The sequence below is a fragment of the Odontomachus brunneus genome, unplaced genomic scaffold (genome assembly GCF_010583005.1).
Source record: "Odontomachus brunneus isolate Ranch 3 - 2012 unplaced genomic scaffold, Obru_v1 Obru_scaffold_136, whole genome shotgun sequence".
NCBI classification, from domain to species: domain Eukaryota; kingdom Metazoa; phylum Arthropoda; class Insecta; order Hymenoptera; family Formicidae; genus Odontomachus; species Odontomachus brunneus.
In genome coordinates, this window is record NW_022639586.1 from 440,471 (window position 1) to 464,728 (window position 24,258).

Genomic DNA, 24,258 nt, shown 5'->3' on the forward strand with positions numbered 1-24,258 from the left:
CTCTCTCTCTCTCTCTCTCTCTCTCTCTCTCTCTCTCTCTCTCTCTCTCTCTCTCTCTCTCTCTCTCTCTCTCTCTCTCCCTGACTTATACTCGAATTGAAAATTTAGTGTTGGCAGCTAGCCAAACGTCGTTTCACGTTTCTCTCGGTGGAGAAGGCTCGCCGCGAAGGGGGATGTGATCCGTAGATACGCGTGAAAGAAAAACACAACGACGCTTTTTCGTTATAAAATGAGTTTATTTTCTCTGTACCATATATGCTATGTACAACGTGTGTGTTACGGTACTGACATATACGACGTTCGGCGAGAAAGATGCGTCTCGATAATGTAGAAAAAAAATATATATATGAGAATTAATTAGAAACACGCACGCATTACGTTTAACGTCAGCGGAGTGATTCGTTAAATTACATAGCAGTTTCAGTGCGTGGCTGGTATGACGGGTGTATTATTAAAACGGTAGTTGGTACGCCGGTCGTGGATGGGCAGGGAGGGGGAGGGGGGAAAAAATAGGCGTGACAGGGTACGAGTATTCTTGAAGGGCAGTATACGTTAACGTAAAAAATAAATAAGCGATTATGCTTGGTGCGCGGTTATAACATAAGAACGCTCGCGATCGTCGGGTAAGTTCTGTACGTGACGTATGTATGTTCGCGATGAAAATGGTTTAATTTGGCGAGGCCGACGTGGCGCTCGGCTCGGCATGGCGAGAAAAGAAGAAGAAGAAAAAGAAGAGGGGGGCCTCAGGAAGCGAGATATGCGGGGGAGAAAGATAGATGGATAGAGAGAGGGACAGAGAGGGGAGCGAAGATGAGAAGGAGGTAGAATGGGGCGAACACGAGGGGCCGGGCGGAAAAGAAGATGTACAGGACAGAGAAAAGCAGAAATACACGCTTGTCATGGTACAGAACAGACTCGAGCTTCTCGAGCTTACGAGACGGAGCAGGCGCGCGCACCTCAGGCTCGAGGACAAGCACCGACATCTCTACAAACTCGCGGATACTCCCGGTAAGAAGAAGTACGGGGTATAAACATAACCCTCATTAAGATGGACGATAGGGAGGAAAGCGCGAGGGAACAGGACGAGAGGGGAAGGGGGAGAGAGGAAGGGTGAAGGAGAGGGCGAGAAGGGGGGAAGCGGGCGGAGAAGAAGCCGGAGTGGTACTTGTACGCAGGAACGACGAGACGCCGACCGCGTTGAATTGCTCGCGGCTAACCGGAGTCGGCCGTCCGGGATTGCAGGCACAGGCGCGTTGATATCATCGAGAGCGATCGTCCTCGAGCCCAATATTATCTTTCCTTCGCAATTGCCTTCCGCGGCCTCGATCCCATAGCCGCCGAGACCGCAGGGCGCGTTAACTTAATCTTAATTACGTTATTATATTGATGAAACATGATTGCTCTTTTTTTACTTTTCTTCCTTCCTTTCTTTCTGCTGCTTTCCGTTCACTTCCACATCGTATACGCTTTAAATGTAAGGCAATTAATTAATTAATGATAATAATAATAATAATAATAATAATAATAATAATAATAATAATAATAATCATTACTTCACGTACTCGGCAGTTTCCATTGAGTTGCGTCAAACGTCGCGGACGGGACATGCGACGACGTGGCGGCGCATGCCGCGCGTTTTCGCGGTTCGACCAAGTCGATGAAAAGTGCACACGCATCGTTATCGTTATTAACTCGGAGTATGCTCGTTGTCTACGAGGTGGCGCGAGAAAATTTCACACGTCTTCCCCGTGGATACAACACGCGCGATCCCGTGTAAAATAATGACTGTGACGGGTCTGCTCCACATCGAGTTCCCGGCACCTCCTTGCTCGGCACCGGTGCACCTCCTCATCTCTCGCGCCCGAGAGAGCTAAGCCATCAGCCGCTCTATTTCTCGCTCTTTCTTTATTCTTTCGCTCGTCTTTCCTCGCATCGAAGACCGCTTCTCGCGGCGAGGCGAAGAACTGCGAAATTCTGCTCGCGCCACTCCATACGCGCTCGTACATATGCGTTGCTGGAAATTACGTCGCTAAAGCGTTGCGCGGAGCGACCGCGTACGCACGGTTTCGCGCCCGGAGCAGAGCGTTCATCGCGCTCGCGCTTTTCGACGCCCGTACGCGCGCTCGCGCACGCAACACCATTTGAATGCGTTCGTACTGATATCGTCGAACATGTATAAAATTGGTTCTACCCTCTCACCACAAGCAGGTTGGATATACTACCGCAGCGTTAGCGAAAATTCTTATATGTAAATCCATAATTGGGGATTGTATGTCTGTCTGTCTGTTTGTCAATGTGTGTGTGTTTGTGTGTGTGTTTGTGTGTGTGTATATGTGTGTGTGTGTGTGTGTGTGTGTGTGGTTGTTAACTTTCACAAAAGAGGAGCAGAGAGGAAAAAAGTTAGAAAAAAAAAGAAACATACACGTGGGTGGAAAAATCGTAAGACCATTGTGCGTCGCATTGCTTACTGTACGCGTAGGCACCTTCGTTGGCATGTTTATCATCGTATGTATATGTATATTTATATTCGTATTTATATTTATATTTACGTCGGTATTCATGTACGTCTATCAAGCGGCGGATACGCGCATAGAAGCAGCGCCGGTGAAGCGGAAAGGAAGTTTTAACATCGCGCCAGGTCGCGATGCGCGACAGCGCAATGTGAACATCGGCGCGCCCGTTGCTCGTTAATGCGAATGTAATTGAACCGCGTTTCGGAAATACACCGGAAAATACGCACGCGCGCATTTCCCGCATTTCAATTTTTGCGCGTGCTCGCGCGCGCTCGGCGGGATCAATGGCGCTTGATTTAAGAGGCGAAATTCCATTTGGTTTTTAGTGCGGGCGTGTGTGCTCCAACGGTCTCGCGCGAGAAAAGCCTAGCAACGTCCGGCGACAATTAGACCCTATAATTAAAGCCGGAATTTCGATAGGCGCAATATACGCAATATACGCGCGCATGCCCTTTTCCGATTCGACTTTGTTAACATAAATGACCGCGGAACAATTGTAACACATTCTCAGCCAGTTGACAAAATATTCGCGGATTATTATCGTCTCGCTCTCGTCGCGGAGTGATCCCGATAGTAACCATTCTAGATAAAAAAATTCCCAATTTGCGTATCGAAACGTTATCACCACGCGTGAGACAAAATCTTGCCACGTAGTGTGATTGAAAAATAATTGTGTAACAAGTAAAAGCGGAATTTCTCTCCAGAGCGTACGCGTATATTCGCCACGCGCAACGGGATAAAGGTCAAACACCAGAACAATCCAAAGTTCGGTTAACTACACTGCAAACACTTCGGAACGATTGGAGATTCTAATTTTGTCTCTGTCCTTCTCTCTCTCTCTCTCTCTCTCTCTCTCTTTATCTATCTATCCCATTCCTTCTGTTTGTCTTAACGAGTGTATTTTAATCCTCAAGTTTCTCAATTAATCCGATCTCTCTGCACGTCAGCTCCTGTGTGCCTCGGGAAATCGATAAAGCACCACTGGCACAGTTAACCGATTTGTATTTCTCCGTGCCGCGGTGTATTACACGCGCGGCATTCGCCAATATCTAAGTCTTTGTCTATCGCTTTCTTCCGCTTCATGTACTCCGAAGGCGAACACGAATTTGGACACGACGAAATTCAGTCAAGCTCGATCGCGTGATTATTACATCAGACGATATTCGGTCACATGTAAACATTTCGCGTACGCTGGAACACGTCTGAACGATCATCCAGGAATTGTTATTCTCGCGCGTTAATTGCGTCAATTGCAGAATACTTTGAAGACAGATGTCGCGATTTTTCTTTTATTATTCAACTCGCCGATAAATCCGCAAATACGTTTTATGCGCGGTCTACACGAATAAAGATCTCGCGGCGCAGCGACGCGACAGTTGTTGAACGAATGTTCTGGAATTTTCTGTGTTTGACATTATCGATTTTGTTCTTCAGGATTTCCCCGAGATACCCGTGAGATCGCGGACCGATGGAGCGCGGTGTTTTGTCGCTTACGTAACGAAGTAGCGCCAAGTTTTTCTTTAATCGGCTGTTACGCGGCCTCTTCCGTGTCGAGCACGCCAATCCAGATTGATAAGCTCACGTGTCGCGATGTAAATTAACCTGGTCACCACGGGATGGCTGAGGATAAGGGACACGACTAAGGTTAAGTCGGAAGGGGGTCGAGGTTACGTGGCTCCGGTGTGGAGAGATGGCTATCCTTGATGCGATCCTACGCCACCCCAACCCACTCCCTCTCCCTCCCGCGCTTCTCCTCGCGCAACCCCTCCGCTCCCGAAGCTAGACTCAACCCCATCAAGCGCGCTACCCCCCCTTCAGAAGCTTAGCTTAACCCCGAGACGCCACAAGAGGCAATTAACCTTCCGCCAACCCCTTTTGCGCGCGTACCTCTTCTGCCGTCCCCCTCTTCGCCCCGAGCTCACCACCACACGTTGTGGTCCTACCACCGTTTCTCGTTCCGTCTCAATCTCTTCTCCCTCTTTCATCCCCGCGCTTAGCTCCACTCTATGCCTCGTGCTACCTATCTCTGTATTCACCCATCCCTTCACCGCGCTACCGACCATCGTTGATATCCCACTCCGAACATCTGCATAATCATGCCCAATTCCCATTGCTAATTAGAGTCCATGCCTGGTAGCCCATCCCGACGTGGCGAATGCACGTCAACCTCCATCACCAGCGGAGCCACACCGCGCTGAGACGAGTCCCCCACGTCACCTCGCGTCGTCTCGAAAAGAAGCAAAAGCGCTCGGAGGCGACGGCGGGGACAAAACGGAGAGAGTATGGACGGCCGGCACGACAAGACGGTGCACGCTCGCGCACTCTCGCAAGAAACCGACCGAACTCGCGCGGAATCGATTACTCTCTTTTGCGCACGGCGATGATTTTTGCGCCGTTACATTATCGACTACTTATCGCCGGAAGAGGTATGCCGAGATACGCGCTATTATTCCGAAACAGAATAGGAAATCGATTTATCCACGGCGAAACCGTGTGATTCTCGGTATGCGTTCCCCGATCAGATACGGATTAAGTATCGACGTGATATCACGCGAGAGAAAGAACGCGCGTCCGCGAGATGGAAGATCCCCGAGGTTTCTCTCTTCCTTCTTTCTTTTTTCTCTTTCTTTTCTTTCTCTCTTTTTTTTTAATCGTGCCCTTTTGATCTGCCTCAAAGGAACGTCTCTTTAAGACGACTTCGACTTTCGTTGAACGGGAGTACGCACACGCACGAAGGCCGCTTGGACACTGAACGTCACGTTAATTAAAGGTTGCCGGTACGGATCGTAATTGCAGTCTTGCTCCTTCCACGAAATAACCGACCGCCTGAGAGACAGAAAGACGAGATTGATGATACATTCGGTACGATTCGTTGCGCCGACCTTGGGGGTAGAAATGCCGATCGGGAAACACACCGGTATTTGTGCCTCAATAAGCGACAGATGTGGCGGGGTAATCAAGCGCAATTGTGCCTAATTATTCTGTTCAGTGATCCAGCGGCATTATTAGCACGTGTGCATACGCGAGTATGTAATTGCGCGCGAGAGACTCCCTTCGCGAGGGACGGCAAGATGAGGGCGCGCTCGCGCCCCCAAAAGCAAATGTCGAAGCTTGAAGCGATATCGCGAAATCGATCGGTTTCCCTTAACGGTCCCAGCTGCGAGAGAAAATGAAGTTTCACAAGAGAAAGAGGATAAGTACGTGATAGCACCTAATACAAGTGTGATGCGGATACACTTTCGTCTAGATAGGCAGAAGGGAGCGGTCGTTTACCCACCTCGTCTCCTCGATCGAGACGATTGCTTTCTCTCTATTCGAGTCACCGCCGCCCGACAAGGCGAGGCGAGGTGCGCGCGATCTGCCCATCTAGCCGAATCTAACTGGAATTCGCAGAACGCCTAGTGAAAGCTTCCACCCATGGGTTACAGCGGGTAAGCGTGGGTGGCAAAGGGCTTCTTTCGCTGAAAGCGCTACGTATATATTGGCTGGGACCAAGTCGCAACGCGCTACAACGCACGTCGAAGTTTGATATATACGAAGTAGCGCAGCGTCCGTCCCGAATTCCGGGGAAAGATTCCGTGAGAAGAAGCGTTTTGTCCGCTGTGTGTATCGAAAAAAAAAAAAGAAACCGTCACACACGCGACCCTTTCCTCCCCCAGATGGGGCAGGTGGGACCGCGCGTTTGAGAGAACTCACGTCCGTGTGTAGTCAGCCGAAGATTCGTAAGACAGCGATTTACGCAGGAAGACGAGATTGACGATGTGTCGCGGGTAGGCGAGCGGATGTGGCGGGCGGATGGTGGTGAGAAGTCGTTCAGAAACGGCGCGCGGAATATCCGGCGTCGTACAACTTACAGAGACTGTCGGTGCGTCCCGGCACGGAGTGCATTCCGGGCACAGACACGGAGACCGAGAGCGCCTCCTGATGCTTGAGCATCTGTCGGCGCCGCTGCCAGGTGAAGGTCCACGCCGCTATGATGGCGATCTGAGCGACGAGGAAGACGGTGCCTGCCACGATCGCCTCACCCAGGTTGATGCACATGCCCATCGACGACGATATGTCCTCGCTCTCGATGAAAACGGTGTCCCTCGTCGCGGAGGTGGCGTTCGGTAACTTACCGTCACGTTCGAATCCGAACTTGTCCGTGATCTGGATCGATTGCACCAGGAGGAGATCCTCGCGACTCTGGGTGGTGGTGGCGGCGGCAGTGGCGGCGGCGGTGGAGCGACGGCGACGACGGCGTCTGCCGTAGGAGATGACCGAGCGTAACTCGCCAGTCGTTTCCTCCTGATCGCATTGAACGGGTTCGCAGGTCGGCATGCACGGAGTCACCAGGGCGCGGAACTGCACCACTTCCGAACTCGGGAACTTGAAAGCGTCGAAGTGCGACAGCAGTATCTGTAACCAAAGCGAGAGAGAGGACGATGAATGGCTTGCTGCGTTAGGAGGCTTGTTGAAATTCGTGTAAAAGGGAGAGAGAGAGAGAGAGAGAGAGAGAGAGAGAGAGAGAGAGAGAGAGAGAGAGAATTTCTGAGCAGATGTACGGGTCAATAATCACGAGAAACCGATTTAACGCAGCGACGATGGGACCTAGACTCAGTAGTCGTCCACTTAAATGAACGTTGCGGACTAATTGGTTCAGTCCAATTGAATTTGTTTGTCAAGGAATTTGCGCGGTCTGTTTAATTAGTCAAGAGTCGCCGCGATGTTCACTCGGTGAAACACAAGAGATTCGCGCTTCAACTTGGCAACGCGAACGAGCGGACAGTTGTAAGAATGACATAAAGGTGTTCGTTGCTAATTTCGTTCACAGCGCGTAAATTCACTTTAGTGGGAGCGGACGGGAGAACTCGATACATGGAATGTAATAAAACGAACTTCCTCGTGCTCCCTCGGTCCCTTCCGACGGGTTGCAAGTCACGTAACCAATTGTTTCACGCCGTTACCTGTCGTTCGAATAATACATAAACACCTGTGCCGAATGGCTGTTCGGTACGCGACGATTTCGCCGTTCGGGAGGCTTTTGCCGAGTTCGCTTACCGTTAGCGAGCGACGGCGGCACCGATATTATGACATTTGCGGCGCGCATTCTTCGCCACTTGTGCTTCTCTTTCGCACTGTTCCTCTCTATTATCCTGGTAGCTGCGTGTATACGATTTCCGCGGTTTTTTCGTCGCGCACAAGAAACGAATTAAAATGCCATCAAGCGCCGCTGTTAACCGAGAGCCGTTTGCGTCGCGCATTCCGAGACGTCAAATTCATTTCTGGCTCTTTCCTCCTCCTCCGCCTCCAGTGTTTTCTGTTTTTAACCATCTGGGAACTACCCAACAATAACAAATATAATCAGCGTGGGGCAGCCGCGAGAAATGCCGCTTGTATTTTTCCCCTCCTTCGTCGTTTTTTATTTCGCACACTCGTAATTCATACGCGACGTCGGTACCCGCCGACTCAACTAAGCTGCGCCGCATTAATTCTGAAATTCCGACATGACCGGTCGTTCGTTCACTCGCTCGCACGTAGAGTTCAGGCGTGTGGATGCGGAATAATGGTAATCTTATCCATATGTCGCTCCCACATAAATTTCCAACTGTATCCCAAAGTCGGGAACGACGAGGCAGTCGACGGCGTGATTTTGCTCTCTCGCGCAATGGCGTCGCAAGCGCGCCGCGCGGAGAAAGAAAGCGGTTGGATTCTCTCTCTCTCTCTCTTTCTCTCTCTCGCCCACAGAAGGGGAGAGATATTGTAGAATGCGGATGTCAAGGATCGCGTAACGCGGCGGGCGTCGGCCGTCGCACGCAATATGCGTAAGACATGATCGCCTCAAACTGGTTTTTCCCATCTCGCGGCAGCTGCGTCCAATTTTTTTTTTCTCCTTTATTAGGTAAGGCCGTATAACGGCAATTACACGGGATTATGACATGAAAAACAGCCCAAGTACCTGCTTTTACGCGCGTCATTAGAGCGCGCATATATCCATCCTGGCAAATGGCGCAACCAAGCGCGCCGCTGTAATTCCTATTTTCTCGCGACAAGCGGACCTATCCGTTAAAATCTTTTTCCCTTTTCGTTCACCACCTATTGCGATTATATTGCGCGCTGCTTTTTCCGTCGTCGTCATCGTTGCTGCCGCCTTGGTACCGCGGTGGTCGGAATTAATACAGGAGATCCAAGTGTCTCTTCCTCCGCACCTTTCTCCCTCTCCCTCTTTTTCTCTCGGTGCCTCTTTCTCCTGGTCCCCTTCTACGAAACGAACGGATGATAATCGCCCGTGTTCGCTCGTTAGGCCTGTCGACCATGGAAGCCCACGATGATCGCCTCGGCATCAGAGACGGCCGCGTTGCACGCACTGATGTATTCATCGCGATGGCTGTGTGCGCACAAACGCGTCATTGATTTGCCTCCATTCGGATCACTCGGCGAGCAAGGTCGCGGGGATCAACAATTTATTCCCGACGGGCTCTCGCCTCCAACCTATTCTCTTTCTTCCGCCAAATCGAGATAAAGACCCAGAGAACTCAGTGCGCGGAAGGTTAGCGCCGTGCTCATGCTCGCGCGCCCGCGCGCGCGCGTCGAGGAGAACTGGTTTCTGCGGCGCATTACCAAGTTCATCGTATTTACACACCGAGCACGTATATTATCGGCGGGAAGTAAGACATTAAAATATGCTTCGTTCTACGTACAGCTTCATTTAGCCGTTTCTTTGCCTCCGCGCGTCCAGCGGAACGAGCGGAACTTTATTAACCCGACGTCATCCCGCGCGCGCGGAAAGAGTAGCGGAAGGTCCGTTCTCCGCGGGGGAAAAGCGGAGAGGAAGAAGAGTGAGTCCGCTCCGGTCGAAGGGAGAAGCGAGGCCGGGCGGAGGTAGGCTCGGGGACGCGGGATCGAGAGGGAAAGGGTGAACGACGGAAAAGGAAGAGAGAGAGAGAGAGAAAGGGCGAAGTCGACGTAGCTAGACACCGGGAAAAGAAACGTGGCATCTGGTGCACGCCGACGATAAGTCTCCTTCAGCGGAAACGACGTCGGGCGATGGAAAAGGACGGGAAAGAGGGCCGTCATAAATGTACCGCGGCAGATCAGTCAGATCGTAAGGCTCGCGCCCGCGCTTTTACGGCGCGGCTCAACCTGATCCCCCTGTCTGCTTTATAAGTCGGCCGCGGGCTCCGTTCGCCGACGACTCGCGTCCTTACCTTACCTACCTACCTACCTACCTACCGACGTGCACACGTATGCACGTATGAGTCGCGCGCTCTCGTATGAGTTTACGTACACACATACACACCATGCGAACGAGCAAGCGCGCGCGGGCGGTGTGTGGCGGTTGAGAAATGTTTCCAATTTCATTCAAACCGGTTGTGAAATGGAAGAGAGCCTCGTACTCGCGGCCCGGTTACGTGACGGACATACCGGAAAGCCGAACTTTTGGCAAATTTCTGGCTAGACGAGACGCGACGAGCTCTTTCCTTCACCAACTTCGATCGTCTCGCGCTCTCTTTTCGTTCCGATCCAGGATTAATAAAATCAACGGCGCTGCCGCGGTCGGTTTTCCCGCACGAGACGCGCTGCTCGTTTATTTCACGGTCGCCCCCGTTCCCGCGCGCGTTCGACAGACTACCACTCCCTATTATCGGAAACGGTATTAATGGCGCGAACCAACAGACACCTGAGCGTATGTGGAGGATGTATGTCGGTTGTATATACTATACTACACGCACGAGATGTTCTCGCGTTAATAGAGTAGAAATGAAAAAATAGCCGCACATTTCCGACCGCCAAACGAGTTGGTTCGTACCGCTTCTCGAATGATGGGACTCGCGCATAAATTCGCTTCCAAGATTCAAGAGGCAGAAACGCTAAATTTTATCCTTCTTAAAACCCGGTATCACTCGACACGCACGCTTCCTAATTTTTCTTGGACGTCTTTTACACTTATCGGCTCGCATTGATCATCTATCGCGATATTGATTATTAGGTAATTAATTATCGTGTAATGATACCGTGAATGTTTTTTAACGACTCTCAGGCGGGAGGGAAGAGTACTTAAATGCCGCCTAGACTTCCTGGTAATAATTAATTATTAGTCGTTTATTTGCCGGCGCGGCGTCTACGAGGAAAGAAAAGCCTTTAAGCTTTTCGCCATTAAGAGAGACAAAGAATCGGCGAGTAACTTCCTACTTATCGGTGCATCTCGGGTCAAACGATGCCCCTCGTTTACCGGGAATCAATGTTGCGAACGTTTATTACCATATCGTAATGACGGTATACTGTCGCAAACGACGGAGATTATTGATAGCTGATAGCGCGGCGTATATCAAAGTTGCTGTCGGGCGTTTTATCACTCACGCTGGTCGACAGGCAAATAGAGGCGCGTACACGGATGATATACGGCGCAAATGATTACGATGATGCAATTTCTCCGAGTTACGTTATCCCTAGACAGATTAAAATCTACATACGTCCGCGCCGCGCTTTCCCGCTTGTTCGACCGAGAAAAATAAAAGTCGAACTTGATCTCAATCTCCTTTCCTCTCTCATTCTTTTTCGTCCGCGCATACTCTCTCTCTCTCTCTTTCTCTCTCTTTTCCTCTCGTTTTCGCTCATTCGACAAAATTCACCGAGAGAATCGGCGCAGCCGAGATCCGGGCGGTGACGCGAGAGATCTCTATCTTCGTATTCGACAGGAAATGGGGTTAACCCTCGCGGTGATCAGCCGCGGTCGAGGAAACGAGATCGAGCAGCACGGCGCGCACGTTCTAAACCGGAAAAGGGCGCCAGGACGCCCTGATACAAGGAATGGTCAGGTGATATATCTCGATGCCACGGCGTACGTCTTATGTAGCTCGATATAAATTTACTCTTTGTTTCTACCACGACTGTTATTACTTTCTAATAAAGCGATATTGCGCCGTGGCGCGGCCGTGCTCGCGCGAGCAAATGATGTGGAACGACGAGTTAACGAGGCCGTATGCCTCTTATTGCTCCACCTTCGCTCCGCCACTCGTCCCTACCTGCCACTATATCGTAACGATCCGTTTGTTTTACTCGTCGACACGTCGAAGCATCAGCCACGCGGTCCACGACCGCGCCGCAGCTGGTCGAATGTTGCGCGCCGCGCGAACACGGTGTGTATAGCCGAAGAAAAGCAACCCTCCGTCCGCACTTCCGCGATGCTCTTCCCACTCAGGTCGATGCAAAAGAAAACATAATTGGAAAAGCCGCGGCCTTGCGGCCTTGCGGCGGTTATCCCACGGGCTAACGTAAGAACTGAACATACCGTCGAATTATCGGGGAACATTTTCACCGGTTCATTAATGCCGCGACGGCGCCGCGGAGTCGTTATCCATTTCTCTACCGCGGTCGTGCGTCCCGAGGTAATATCGTGCGAGTGAAACGCACGGGAGGTATACGTAATTGGTCCATCGAGGTCATACGTGGTGATCGCGCTACTATTAACCGCGCAAGAATTATTGTACTTCCGCTCTAACGCGTTTTCGCTCCGGCTCACCCACGATACTTTACGCGTTGCGAAAGGAAGAGAGAGAGAGAGAGAGAGAGATAGAGAGAGAGAGAGCCGAGAGGATAGGATTAAACCATTTTTTTCGCCTTCTAATGGGATCGCCAAGTCAATTCCTGCGTTCCCTTATGCGGAAAAGGCGGAAGTAATAATCGTTACCGCACCGGCTCTGCTGCTTTTGAGAGCGCACGGTGTTCCATTATTTAATGATCCATCTTCATATATTTGAAGGAACGCCTGTTTTCCATCAGGTGCACGCGTCCACGAATATCGACATGTACTAGATAGATCTCTCTTTAAAACTTACACAGCACTGGCGCAATTTCTATACTTTATCACGCAAACTTGCATTTATAACGCTGTATAGTAGAAATTCTTTCAATTAAAATATTCACTGTACGTAATCCCGAAATTTGAGTGCCATACTAACCCCGCAAATTTCGTCAATCTGAAAGACCAATGGCGAATCTAGAAACATAACGTTGTACAGGCTACTGTTCCACCTTGATGCTACAAATGATTATTTAATACTTAAAATAATTATTTAACATAGCTAATTATCTCAATATTCTCAACTTGCATTTAATCATCATTCTCAATTTCAACAATCAAAACGGTGGCAAATATAATATATATATATATATATATATATATATATATATATATATATATATATATATATATATAAAATATATATATAAGTACAATTCTTTTCACAATCTCTTTACGATTTTCTTTTCATTAGCGTTGGAAGCATATGAAATTTATCTCTGTATACATCTGGAAATATATGCATTGATGCATCGACGCCTCCGTGTCTTCCGTCTTGGCTTTCCGATCCAGCATTTTGCCGCTGGCTCCTGGATTCATGGTACTGATACTCGTGCAGACATGAATTAATCGGAGAAACGCGCGACCGACGAGAGTCGCGTTAATTAATACGATACCGATCTAGTCAAATATTTCATGAGCCGATGAATTATTCTATGTACACAATGCGCGCTAATAAGAAAGTACACGCCGCGCGACGATACCGAGACAATGGACAAAAAGTGTTACGTCACTCCGCGTCGCCCGGCTATTGTTCCACTGCTGAGCAGTCAGGCGATGACAACCATAACACTTTCAAAACATTGCGGACCTTCAAGGCAGTTACACCTGCCTTTGTGCGTCACGTGTTTTTCCGCGTGTTTCCAGTACGTGCCGAACCGGCAAGCGATACGCATACCATGTGTATCGGCGCGTTAGTTAATTCACGTCGAGTGATTATAACGTTTCGTGAACTGATCTTGAAATCTAGTTAATCATGCTCTCGTCGACATCGCGTTATTTAACACATACGTTCCGATCAAATCGTATCTACGCGAGTGTATGTCAGTGTCAGTGCCACGACGGAGGAGCCAGGATATTGGATCGAGGAGCTAGAACAGACGACGCGGAAGACCGAGACATAGGCAGCGATGCATCGTGTATGTCCAGGTATGTCAAATCATTTGTTTAAACAGGTTTCCGTTCTTGACGGACATCTCACTTAACCGAGAACTTACTGAGAATAAAGTAATACTCGAATCGAAATTTAGGCCGGCATTCATAGTTTGTTATCATTTGACAAGTAATTATAGCTTTATGAATCTTGGATTATTCATTAATATACATACATTCATTATGTACATACGCCTGTACTGATTACATTATTACTGATTACACAAGAAACATTAGTTAAAATGGCCGAATAACGGTTGAATAACGGTTGGCCATGAATACGAATCTATAATTAATTGTGTTCTCAACATCAAAGATCTTGAATAATTTACAACTATAAATACTGGCCTTAAAACATAATGTAAATCTCATAATTGTTGATTTTTACGTCTAATAATGCTCTTTGAATCGCGTAATCTGAGATCTTCTCTACATCTGCCAACGTTTTCTCATTCATACTTGGCCTTGTTATCATAATTATTGTATTGTACTGAATACGAATTTAAATTTCCATTCATTAACATACACAGCATTATTAGACACATAATTATTATGTCTTTCTTCATAGTTCTCAAATCAGTTCTTTTGAGAGCTCCAATTCTCATTAAATCTTTCAACGCTAAAAAAAGAAAAAAAAGAAGAAGACATTGGGAAGAAATAAGAATAAAGTGTTTTATTTTCTACCACCATTTCCCCTATCAATCTTTATTTAATTATTTAATTACTTAATATTTGTACATCTCTCACGCATTCTCTATTTGCCACTAAATAAGTTATATAGTTAATATACTGCCAATTGAAATTGAGAATAAATATTAAATTGTGATAAAATATTTTATCTGAAAATATTTTCAAACAATTAAATATTACAAATAATTTATAAATGATTTGCGGTTAATAATTAACGGGAACAATTCAATAATAAGCGGCACTTCCGGCACGTATCGTTTTCTCATTCGAATGTAGCCACACTTCGCTAACTGCCAATTGCGCGTGTATATCCGAGCGGTTAACTTTCCCGACATTTTCTCCGCGCGGAACGAAGGGACGACTTTGATCATGTCGTGTATCTCTGGACTTTGTCATTTTGCGTGGAAATACCGAGGTGAACATCGGATCTCGAATTTTCATTGTCGAATTGCGACTGTTCCGAATTCCCGGTCGTCGAAAGTAGCGAATTTGGAATTTCCGGATTATGGTCGCGCAATTTCCTATTGCTATTCTTCTCGATTTCCCTTGCATTATTATTAGAATCGGGTAAAATTGGAAGATCCCTTTGCGATATATGCACTGAGAAGAAAATTATTTATTCGATGGTAATTTACTTCAATAAATTTATTTCGATATTTAAATATTTAACTTGTATTAATATAAAATATTCTTTAAATAAAAAAAATTTTTTTATACTAGCTTTTTTGAAGGCAGTTTTTATTCTATTTAAATAAAATTAAATTAAATAATTTAAATAAAATAAGTTAAATTTAAATCAAATAAAATTTAATAAATTTAAATAAAAAAAATTAAATTTAAATAAATATTCAAATTAAAACTATCGATTTCCCTTGCAATATTATTATAACTGGATAAAATTTTAAAACTGAGAAGAAAATTATTTGATGATAATTGACTTTAATAAATTTATTTCGATATTTAAATATTTAAATATATATATATATATATATATATATATATATATATATATTCTTTTATATTAGTATTTTATATTTTATATTATATTTATATATTTTTTTATTAATATATATATTTTTTTTACACTAAATTTTTCTAAAGACTTTTTCTGAAGTTTTTATTCAATTTAAATAAAATCAATTTGAATTTAATTAAATAAATATAAATTAAAATTAAATTTAAATAAATATTCAAAATACTAAAAAAATAAATACTAAAATTAAAAATAAATTTAAATAAAATAAAATAAATAAATAAATTTAAATTTAAGTAAATAGCATCCACCGAATAAATATTTTTTTATTTTCTGATATTTTTTCTCGGTGTATATGCAAGATCGAGAGATAACAAGATATGTAATAATTCTAATGTAAATAATTTTTTCGAGTGTCCACATGCAGAAAACAGCAGTAAGCAGTAAGCAGTAATTATCTGCGGTAGGATAATAACTGCGGTAGCAGTAATTATCAAGGTAGGATAATAGTCTAATATTATATCTCAAGATTCTCCATTGATCCTTCAAGTTTTGACGGAATTTGCAGGATTGATAGAAAATCAAAATTTCGATTCGAGGTGTCTGTGAGATATCCGACGATCTATTTTCGTGAATTTACGGAGCGCGACGAAACGAAAATTCAAATGCACTGAGAAAAAAATGTTTGATATTTATAATTGTAATCGCACACAAAGAAATAATTACTACAAATTATGATCAAGAAAGCTTCTTTTTTTAAATTAAATTCTATTATGTCAGCGATAATATATTTATACATATTACTATTGCTATTTTATTACAGAAAATATAACTGAAGCCAAAAACAAATATAATTTTAGTTAAATCAAGCATTTTTTCTTTCAGTGTAGAAATTTAACGTCAAAGTATCATCGAAACGTCGATGATGACTAGACGGATTTCGCTTTTGAGCTCCAAGCAAGCTTTTGTGGGGTAAACTCTGCGTTCCCTTATGTGGAACATGCGAAAGTAATGATCTTTGCCAGAGCAATGTGCGTCCGCTTGGCAGGCGTGTCACGGCGTGTCATCGCCAAGACGGCGGCGCATCATCGACGCGACCTATTACAGGCCGGGCAAATTGCTTCCCGTCGTAAAATCCGTCCGAGTGATTGATTAGCATGAAGTCAGATCGACTTGTGCCCCCGCTTCCACCCGCGCCTTTTTGCACTTTATGTTCGCACAAGTCCCGCGCGCGTTCCCACACGATCGTCGCCAACGACGACGGCGGGCGTTGACGTTATATCGGTGTCAATCATATCCCAACGACCGTGTCGCCTTCAGTGATTCGGTACATGACTGCCAAATCAGAATCAGCATTTATTCCCGCGTCTCTTCGATTGTCGGAACATCCACGCGCGAATACCGTATCGCGTATCTCGCCCGCGGTGCTACGCAATGATGGTTTTCGCCCGTGGACAACTTTTCCTTGATTGCATTCACTGGCGCTTCGCACCCGTTTACTGCGCTGCGCTGCGCGAGAGGGAGATGATCGAGTACCACGACGTTCTTGTTAGAACAGTGCCAAGAGGGACGTTTAGCGCGAGTGTCGATTACACTCGCTTCCTCGGAAATAGTTTTCCATTGCTGGGAGCGCTGCGTTGATATAGGAAAACTAGACAGATGTTATAGCTCGCTCGCTCGTTCATTCGTTTGTTCTTTCTTTCACTCGTGAGAAAACGATCTTCGCGATTCGCGCCTGTCTATCCGTCGAGCGAGCTTGGAATTGAAGTCGAGTCAGTCTTCGCGAAGATCCACGCGTGCCAATCGCCGAGAAGTAATAAGAAATGAAAAAGAACAACGAGACTCACCTTGCCGGTAGTGGCCGATTTGTAGAGCGGTCCCATGATTACGTGATCAGTAGGGCAGCCGTCGGAGTCGATCAAGACGATCTCGCTGGAGTCCACGCCGTCCATGGCGACCAGCTCGCGGACAAAGATCTCGTATGGGCTGTTGGGATCGAGTATCTCGAATTTGAGCGCCAAGGGGTCGCCGACCTCGGCCGAGGGAATCGCCTCGTTGCCGCTACGATCGGTGATTTTCATGGCGACGTTGGGCGAGTCGACGATCACCTCCTCAGAGAGGGCGGGCGTGATGTCGCCGTGTACGCCGAGGTCGACCTCGTTGGAGACGGTCTTGTTTGTGAGATCGTATTGGCAGGTCACGGCCAATCCCAGATCGGAACTGGTGACGATGGTGTCGTGGTGCTGGATCACCACGTCGTTGAGGTAACGGCCGAGACCTTGCTGCCTGATGTTGCACTCAAGATCGTCGTAAGCCATACGCAGCTCGAACTCGAGCGCGCCCTTCACGTCCTGCACGCACGAGTTGGGCGAGCCCTTGGCGTATACCTTGCCGTAGAAGAGCTTGCTAGTCTGAATCCGAGTCACCATATCGCCGGCGCGACAGTCGATGGTCACGTTGTAGCAGGAGCTCAGCTCGTACGTGGACGCTTCCGGTACATCGAGATAGGGTTCCTGAAACGATTGTTTGTTTTCGGCCCGTTACTCATTGTTGCTCGCGCTCAAGTGCCCGTCGGACGTATTAATGCGCGATATCTTGTCGTGGTATCAATTTGAAATTGTAGCGCACGCAGGGATGTTTCGCAGTTGGATCTCGCGAAGCCATCCTGCGCTATTCGTCGATTATTCTTGTCTGCTTTGTTCGCTTTACACACAGATGCCGGCAAATTTTGTGGGCTCGAAACAAAAACTCAGCGGAGAATGCAGCGGCGAAAATCGCGGCCCGGCAACGAAAAGAGCGTGTCGAAATACCCGCAACGTATTCATCTTCGGGGATATAGTTCGCATGGCAATTAATATGTTGCAGCACTCACAACATGCGAACAAAGAGAACGGGGGTACGTGTAGGCAGCTGGCCAGTCACAATTTACGCGGTGATTATCGATGTAGATTTCTTTCGCGGCGCGATTTCTCACGCTGAAATGCAACGGCCAGCACCAGAAACGCGCGCACGCTTCATTCAATCGTCCCTCGCGCGTATTTTTCGATTGTACGAAGGCAATAATAATAACATTAATAATTTATTCGCACGAATGATTAAGCACACTCTTTATTTTCAACATCAAAAGCACGGCACTCGCGTTTATCCGGCACGATACATCAATATCCAATAATTATCAATCGCGGAGCATGTCCCCACGTATTCGCGTATACATATACGCACTCGCGTTTTCATGTACACCGAACAGAGTGATAATCCGCTCTGATTCACACGCATTTGTCACTTCCAAAGAATTATTCGAAATCACTTTACATGACGCTATTTATCGATCTGCGCGCGGCCCGGCGCGCTCGGCGTTCGCGCTGAAAGAGAGAAAGCGCTCTCCGATGAAATAAATTAATCGCGAATATTGCGCCGATAAATACTCTTGACATTTCATGCTATCTCCACAGTTAATAATTTGTATATTTGCGGAGATGCCGCTGGTGCTTGCACAACCGCCCGTAGGGCCAATCGCGAACTCTCCGCGTGCGAACACGATCGTTCTTCCATTATGCATATTATTTGCGCATTTACGAGCGGATGATGCCGCGCGAAACCCGTATGGTCGACAAACTCAGCGTGTATCATCACATCGGAGCGATATTTCGCCTCGCTTGATATCGCATAAATATCCCATTACAGCAATTATTCGTACGAAATATCGGCAGGGGAGGGAACGACGTTCGTGTCGGCCAGGGATCAGTATTCGTGACTACACCGCACCGACAGTGCCGTAGTGACGTGCCGTAAAAAGCGCGGATAATCGAATAGCCCCGACAAAATAGCCCGACGCTCGCTAAATCTTTCTTTTGATTTTCTCCCGTGTTACCGAGGCAGAGTGCAATTCGCATTCGGACGAGCTTCGTCCGTGGAGCGCCACCCACGGGAAGCTCGATAGGGGCGAGCGTGTCTGCGATGGAAACTCGATTTTCCGCGAATGCGCCCTCGGCGGATTGTTCAAGCTGGTTTGCATGTCGGGGCGAGCGTAATCGCGTTTATAGAAAATCCCCACTGGCCCTTTCAAGAATTCGCGGGACGGGGCGAAACACAAGGTGGTTCGCGCCGGTCTCTGTTTTAAACGCTCACGACGATTGAATTGCATTCCGGCGTTTCAAATCGGAACACAACAATGTTATATTTCTCGTGTTTCGGAGGCCTCTGCGTTCCCGATTCGTTTCCCGTTTACGCGGTCTCTTCGTCGCAGGCCGGTCGCAGGCTAAAGATGATTTTGCTCACCTGAATGTCCGAGAGGGTGGCACGGGAGTGATGGCTGAGACGGCAGACCATGTCGCCCGTATCGCCGTAATCGTACGAATGGCAACGGAACGGCGAGTTCAAGCACAATTCGCGGCACTCGTCGGACGTGCCGACGTCCTGGTAAACGGAGTCCACGGTCTTGAGGATGCGGCCGGCCAGCTTCTTGAATTCGCAAAGTTTCACCGGCTCCTCCACGCAATGGTTCTCCAGATAATCCACCCCCTTCGCCGTCTGAAAGGCGCTCGAGCCGGCGACTGTCAGCCGATCCATGTCCGAAAGTTCGCATTGCTTAGTGGCATTAGCGTAATTAGCGGATCTGAAAACCAAGGGGAAATCTCCGTGAAAAATTCGCAATCACGCGATTGTCTACGATCTGTTATTGTCTGGGGGAAGCAAGTCTCTTGATAAATTATCGTTACGCGAACCAATGCATAGTCTCAATACATTGATAGAGGAAAAATATCTAAAAAATAAAAAAATATTTATTCGGTGAATGCTAACAGCATATATTTGTGTTTATACTACTATGTACTGTACATTTTTACGCTCTAGGAAAAAATATTTTTCAAACAAGCTATACATTTATTTAAAATCTCAGCTTTTCACAAAATAACGTTTGTTCAATTTAAACTCGAAAATTTGGATTTGAATAACTACGTTATTAATATTCTATAAATGAATATTTTCTATCTTATAGATATTTTGTCTCTCAATGTAATATTCCCTTCATCTCGTTCAATTTCGGACACGCTCTGCGAATATAATCGTTAACTATTATTATATTATCGTGCATAAATTCTTGGAGCATATGACAGAAATCCACGACACGTGACGTCTGCTTTCGATAGGAAATAATGGCTTTTCAGGTTTGATTAAAAGGTCAAACGTTTAATCGCGTTTTACGAGTATGAACCATCAGCACAAGTGCGACGGTATCGATTATCCGTGTACGATGTCTCTTCTGAGTAGCCGGAGAAATTGAATGCACGTCGTTCGCAGAGGTTAAGCGCGAAAGAGGGAAGCGCGATCCGTTTCAGTCGTCATGCACGCCGTCCCTCGTTGCGGTAAAAACACACGAGGATACGCACGTGCTGCTGGCCCGGTTGTTGTCCCCGACGAGCACTTCTCGTCGTCGTGTCTCCCGCGTTAATCTCGGAGAGCGAGCTGTAAGCGAAACACCTACGCGCAAACGAACCCGAGTACGCCGCGAGTTTCGTTTCCAGAGTACGGCGAGCATAGACGCCGCCGCCGCTGTCGGAATAATTACTTTCCGCCGTGCCTTTACTACGCCGTAATAATGCGTGGTTAATGACACTAAACGAGCGGGGAGCAATTAAGAAAACGCTAATTTACTGACGCTCGCGGCCGCGGCGTCTCGTACGCTCCACTCTCTCTCTCGTTTCTCTCGTCTACGCCTACGTCGACGTAAATCGCGAATCGCGATCGCGACCGCGGGCGCGTCGAAACGCGAGGTACGTCACGATCCGACTTTTCCAGTGTTCATTAAATTTCAGGCCCTAACGCGATAGGAAGGGCTCGATCAGAGCCGTCGACAAATACATCCGCGATCATTTATCTAGGCATGTACCCATCTGACTATCCATCCATCTATCTATCTATCTATAAAGTGGAATAATTACGGGCATCTGGATGATGGAGTGACGTTTACATTAACGTTTCAAGCGGTACGTAAACGGTACATGATACGATGACATCCATGAGTGATTTGGTACACAAATTTGTGAAATTCCTGTTTAATCCAATTACACGATTAGTTAATGGTCTCGTAATTTATTTTGATTAGCCTACGACTACGGAGTGGAAGGGTGGTGGGGGGTTTCGATTCGCGGGGCGCGCAAGAGCTCGTAGATCAATGTTTCCGTAAACGCGCGAATAATTCTTCTGTCACGTCGAGATATATACATGGTTTTTTTTATCAATTTTAGGGATCGATGGGTGTTGCGCGTTCCCGAATACGACACAAGATCGCGGATCGCGAAATTATTTGTGGTTATAAAAATATTTATCGGACATGCATTGCGTCGTGTACAGAGCGTACACACGCCCACTCCGATAACATACGCTGTAGGATCATTCTGTAAATATTGGTGCGCTTCGACTTCATGCATATCGCCGGGAAATGATAGTGGTTTATCGCGCGTGTATACGTGGCACATTTAACGATGTACGATATTATGCTTTTTATTGAGACTTCTACGTCATAGCATGGCTTCTCATACGGGTGTAACTCGCTCGTAATAACGAATTATTTCGCATGGACGAGCACTTTGTGACTTCATAAGAAGGCGACTTTTCATGAATCTGAAACCTGGCGCCTAAAACCCGGATAATTTCGGAGAGTTACGTGATGAACGTAGCTCGTTCATTCTCTTTCTCTTTTTCTTTCTCTCTCTCTCTCTCTCTTTCTTTCACATTCTCTCTCTCTCTCTCTCTCTCAAGGGGATGATTTTCTCTCGCAATGCTGAATTTGTCTTTGAGAAGAAACTGCAATTTGCAACTTGCAATTTGCGAATGTTTCGCAGATTACTGCTCGCCTACTTGGCATTTTTCGCCCTACGATGCAAAGAACATGCGGCTGCTTTTTATTAAAATGCACGACCATGCTCTTCCGAGCGATTGCTTATTATGCGTTTTCGCGATCCTGCAATTCCGCAGATCGCGATAGTCCGGTGGGGGAAGGCTACAAAGTAGAGAGGCGTATAGAGAGCGTGGCGCAGTCCATTAGAACGCGCGCGTGGTCGCATTCTCCGTCGAAACCGCAACTTCCTTCGCTCGCGTCGGCGGCGCACACGCGTGTCCAACCTACACAACGTGCTCTCATGACCGGGGAATCCAGGGGAATTGCGGCTCGGGCCTTTTGTACCTCGAGATCACGTCTTCACCTCTAGCCGCTCTATAATCCGGGATTAGGTACTTCCCGCATTGGACATTCCCGAGATAATCCGGAGTGCTTTCCGGCTCGGCCGAGACATTGAAATCATTACCATCTTTTTCTCCTTCGGTGCGAGAGGATCGGGGGTGTGGTGGTTAAGAGCGTCTGCCGGAAGAGCCGGTCGAGAGTTTCCGCGACGACTACGTGCTCAGGTACGCGTGAGCCGTCGCGACGTCGTCCCATCGTCGTGGCAAAGTTTGCCCCGGCGGGATCGCTGTTCTCGCAGGGCGCGGGCGCGAAGGGCCGCCGTCAAATTTATTCCACGTCGCTCCATCGATTTCGGATTATATTGCCTTAAGACCTGAATAATATTCATGGGTGCCGCGTTATGATTTCAATATTCCCGGTGCTCGGCGGGACGAGCGTGGGCGAAGTCGAAAAATCACCGCGGCCTTATGCGAACGGGCGCGATAAATCCCGAAGCTCGTCGAGAATGGGCGAGAGAGTTGGGGGAAAATGGAAAGAGAGAGAGAGAGAAAATATAATCGAATCGCGTAGCGGCCGACCGTAGTTCCCGCGATTGTCGACACGTGCTCTCTTTCTCTCTCTCTCTCTCTTTCTCCCTCACTCTCGCGTCCTTACGTGTTCCCTTTCGCGGGACGTATTTCGCGAATCGAGCACGCAGCCCGGCACGGAGGGGTTGGTGCGTCGCGACAATGCTTTGCGGTAAAATCGCCGATGCGAAACGAATGGGTTACGAAAAAACGCGTTGCCGGCTTTGTTCCGCGGCGTTGGCGCGTCAAATATATATATATATATATATATATACATATATAAGTATGTGTGTGTATATGTATGAATGAATGTTTGCTCGTTAAATCAACAAGTTTCGATCGAATTGTTCGTGACTCAAATACAATAATTGTCCGACGCCGCGCGTCCTTTTCTCCCCCGCGCCCCTCGACGCGGCGCCTCGTTTATTATTTATCCAATGTATGCAAATTCGAACAATCGCTTTTATCACAAATTATTTTTAGCCCGCCCGTCCTGATTGCGTCCCCTTTGACTGTGCGCGTTCGCGCCGAAAGATCTGTCGGCGGCGTGTGTCGTTCGCGTCGATGAAGATATCGGAATCACGCTGCGCCGGGGAAACAGTGTCTCATTATCGCCGACTGTGTAAAAAGTTTTAAGAAAGGGTGCGCTTCAGAGGCCGTTACCGCCCATTGCCGGTTGCAAGAAGCGCGCCGTCGTGACGATGTCGTGTCTCACTCCGAGTGAGTGTGTGTCGGAAATATACCGGATATTGTAAAAACAACGTTGAAATCGTAGCTCACGAGTTGCAGTAAGTTGCAACAAACTCGCGGTGTCGCTAACGATGATGGAGTGCGCCAATCACTCTTGCGAAACTAAGAGCCGGTACACACATCCACAGGCGCGAGCGCACACGCACACATACGTAACGTGCGACGCTTTTTCAACCGCGATTCGTACAATTTATCACGAGCCATTAATTACGCGCGGTTACCTATAAACCGGAGGGCAACGACGATTTTGTCCATTGAATCGCTCCGCTGCGCTCGCGCGCGTTAAATAATTGTGATGTAGCGCTTGAAAAGTTGAGCGAGATTTTTATATGATTTTGCACAGAGAGCGCGTCACGCGCGCGTCGGCAACGTCTCTGTTCGTCGCGCGGCCAGGTGGACATTGTAACGATCGCGTCACGTTAATTTATAGCGCAGCGGTATTTTTATCGCATTTGCCGTGGAATAATTTTCCGCTGTGCAAGCGAGGCAACATTTAAAGCTGATTCGTCTCTTCGTTTGTTGATCGAAAGAGAGGAAGGGAAGGGCAGAGAGAGAGAGAGAGAGAGAGAGAGAGAGAGAGAGAGAGAGAGAGA

General features: G+C 47.3%; 3 protein-coding genes across 7 annotated transcripts in view; 2 read left to right on the top strand and 1 right to left on the bottom strand.

The window, feature by feature from the left end:
- LOC116850194 (autophagy-related protein 16-1) overlaps positions 1 to 24,258 on the top strand; it is a 510,030-nt gene that overhangs the window by 200,173 nt on the left and 285,599 nt on the right. The window lies entirely within an intron of this gene.
- LOC116850198 overlaps positions 1 to 24,258 on the top strand; it is a 143,964-nt gene that overhangs the window by 16,410 nt on the left and 103,296 nt on the right. The window lies entirely within an intron of this gene.
- The window catches only part of LOC116850193, a 240,188-nt gene continuing 216,145 nt past the window's right edge, over positions 216 to 24,258 (bottom strand). For all 4 annotated transcript variants that reach the window (XM_032828175.1, XM_032828176.1, XM_032828174.1 and 1 more), the window contains 3 exons: positions 19,448 to 19,784; positions 17,017 to 17,682; positions 216 to 6,911 (listed from right to left, as the gene is read on the bottom strand). In XM_032828175.1, coding sequence (XP_032684066.1) covers positions 6,327 to 6,911; positions 17,017 to 17,682; positions 19,448 to 19,784 — 1,588 coding nt within the window. In that variant the 3' untranslated portion in view covers positions 216 to 6,326. The remainder of the gene's footprint in view (positions 6,912 to 17,016; positions 17,683 to 19,447; positions 19,785 to 24,258) is intronic.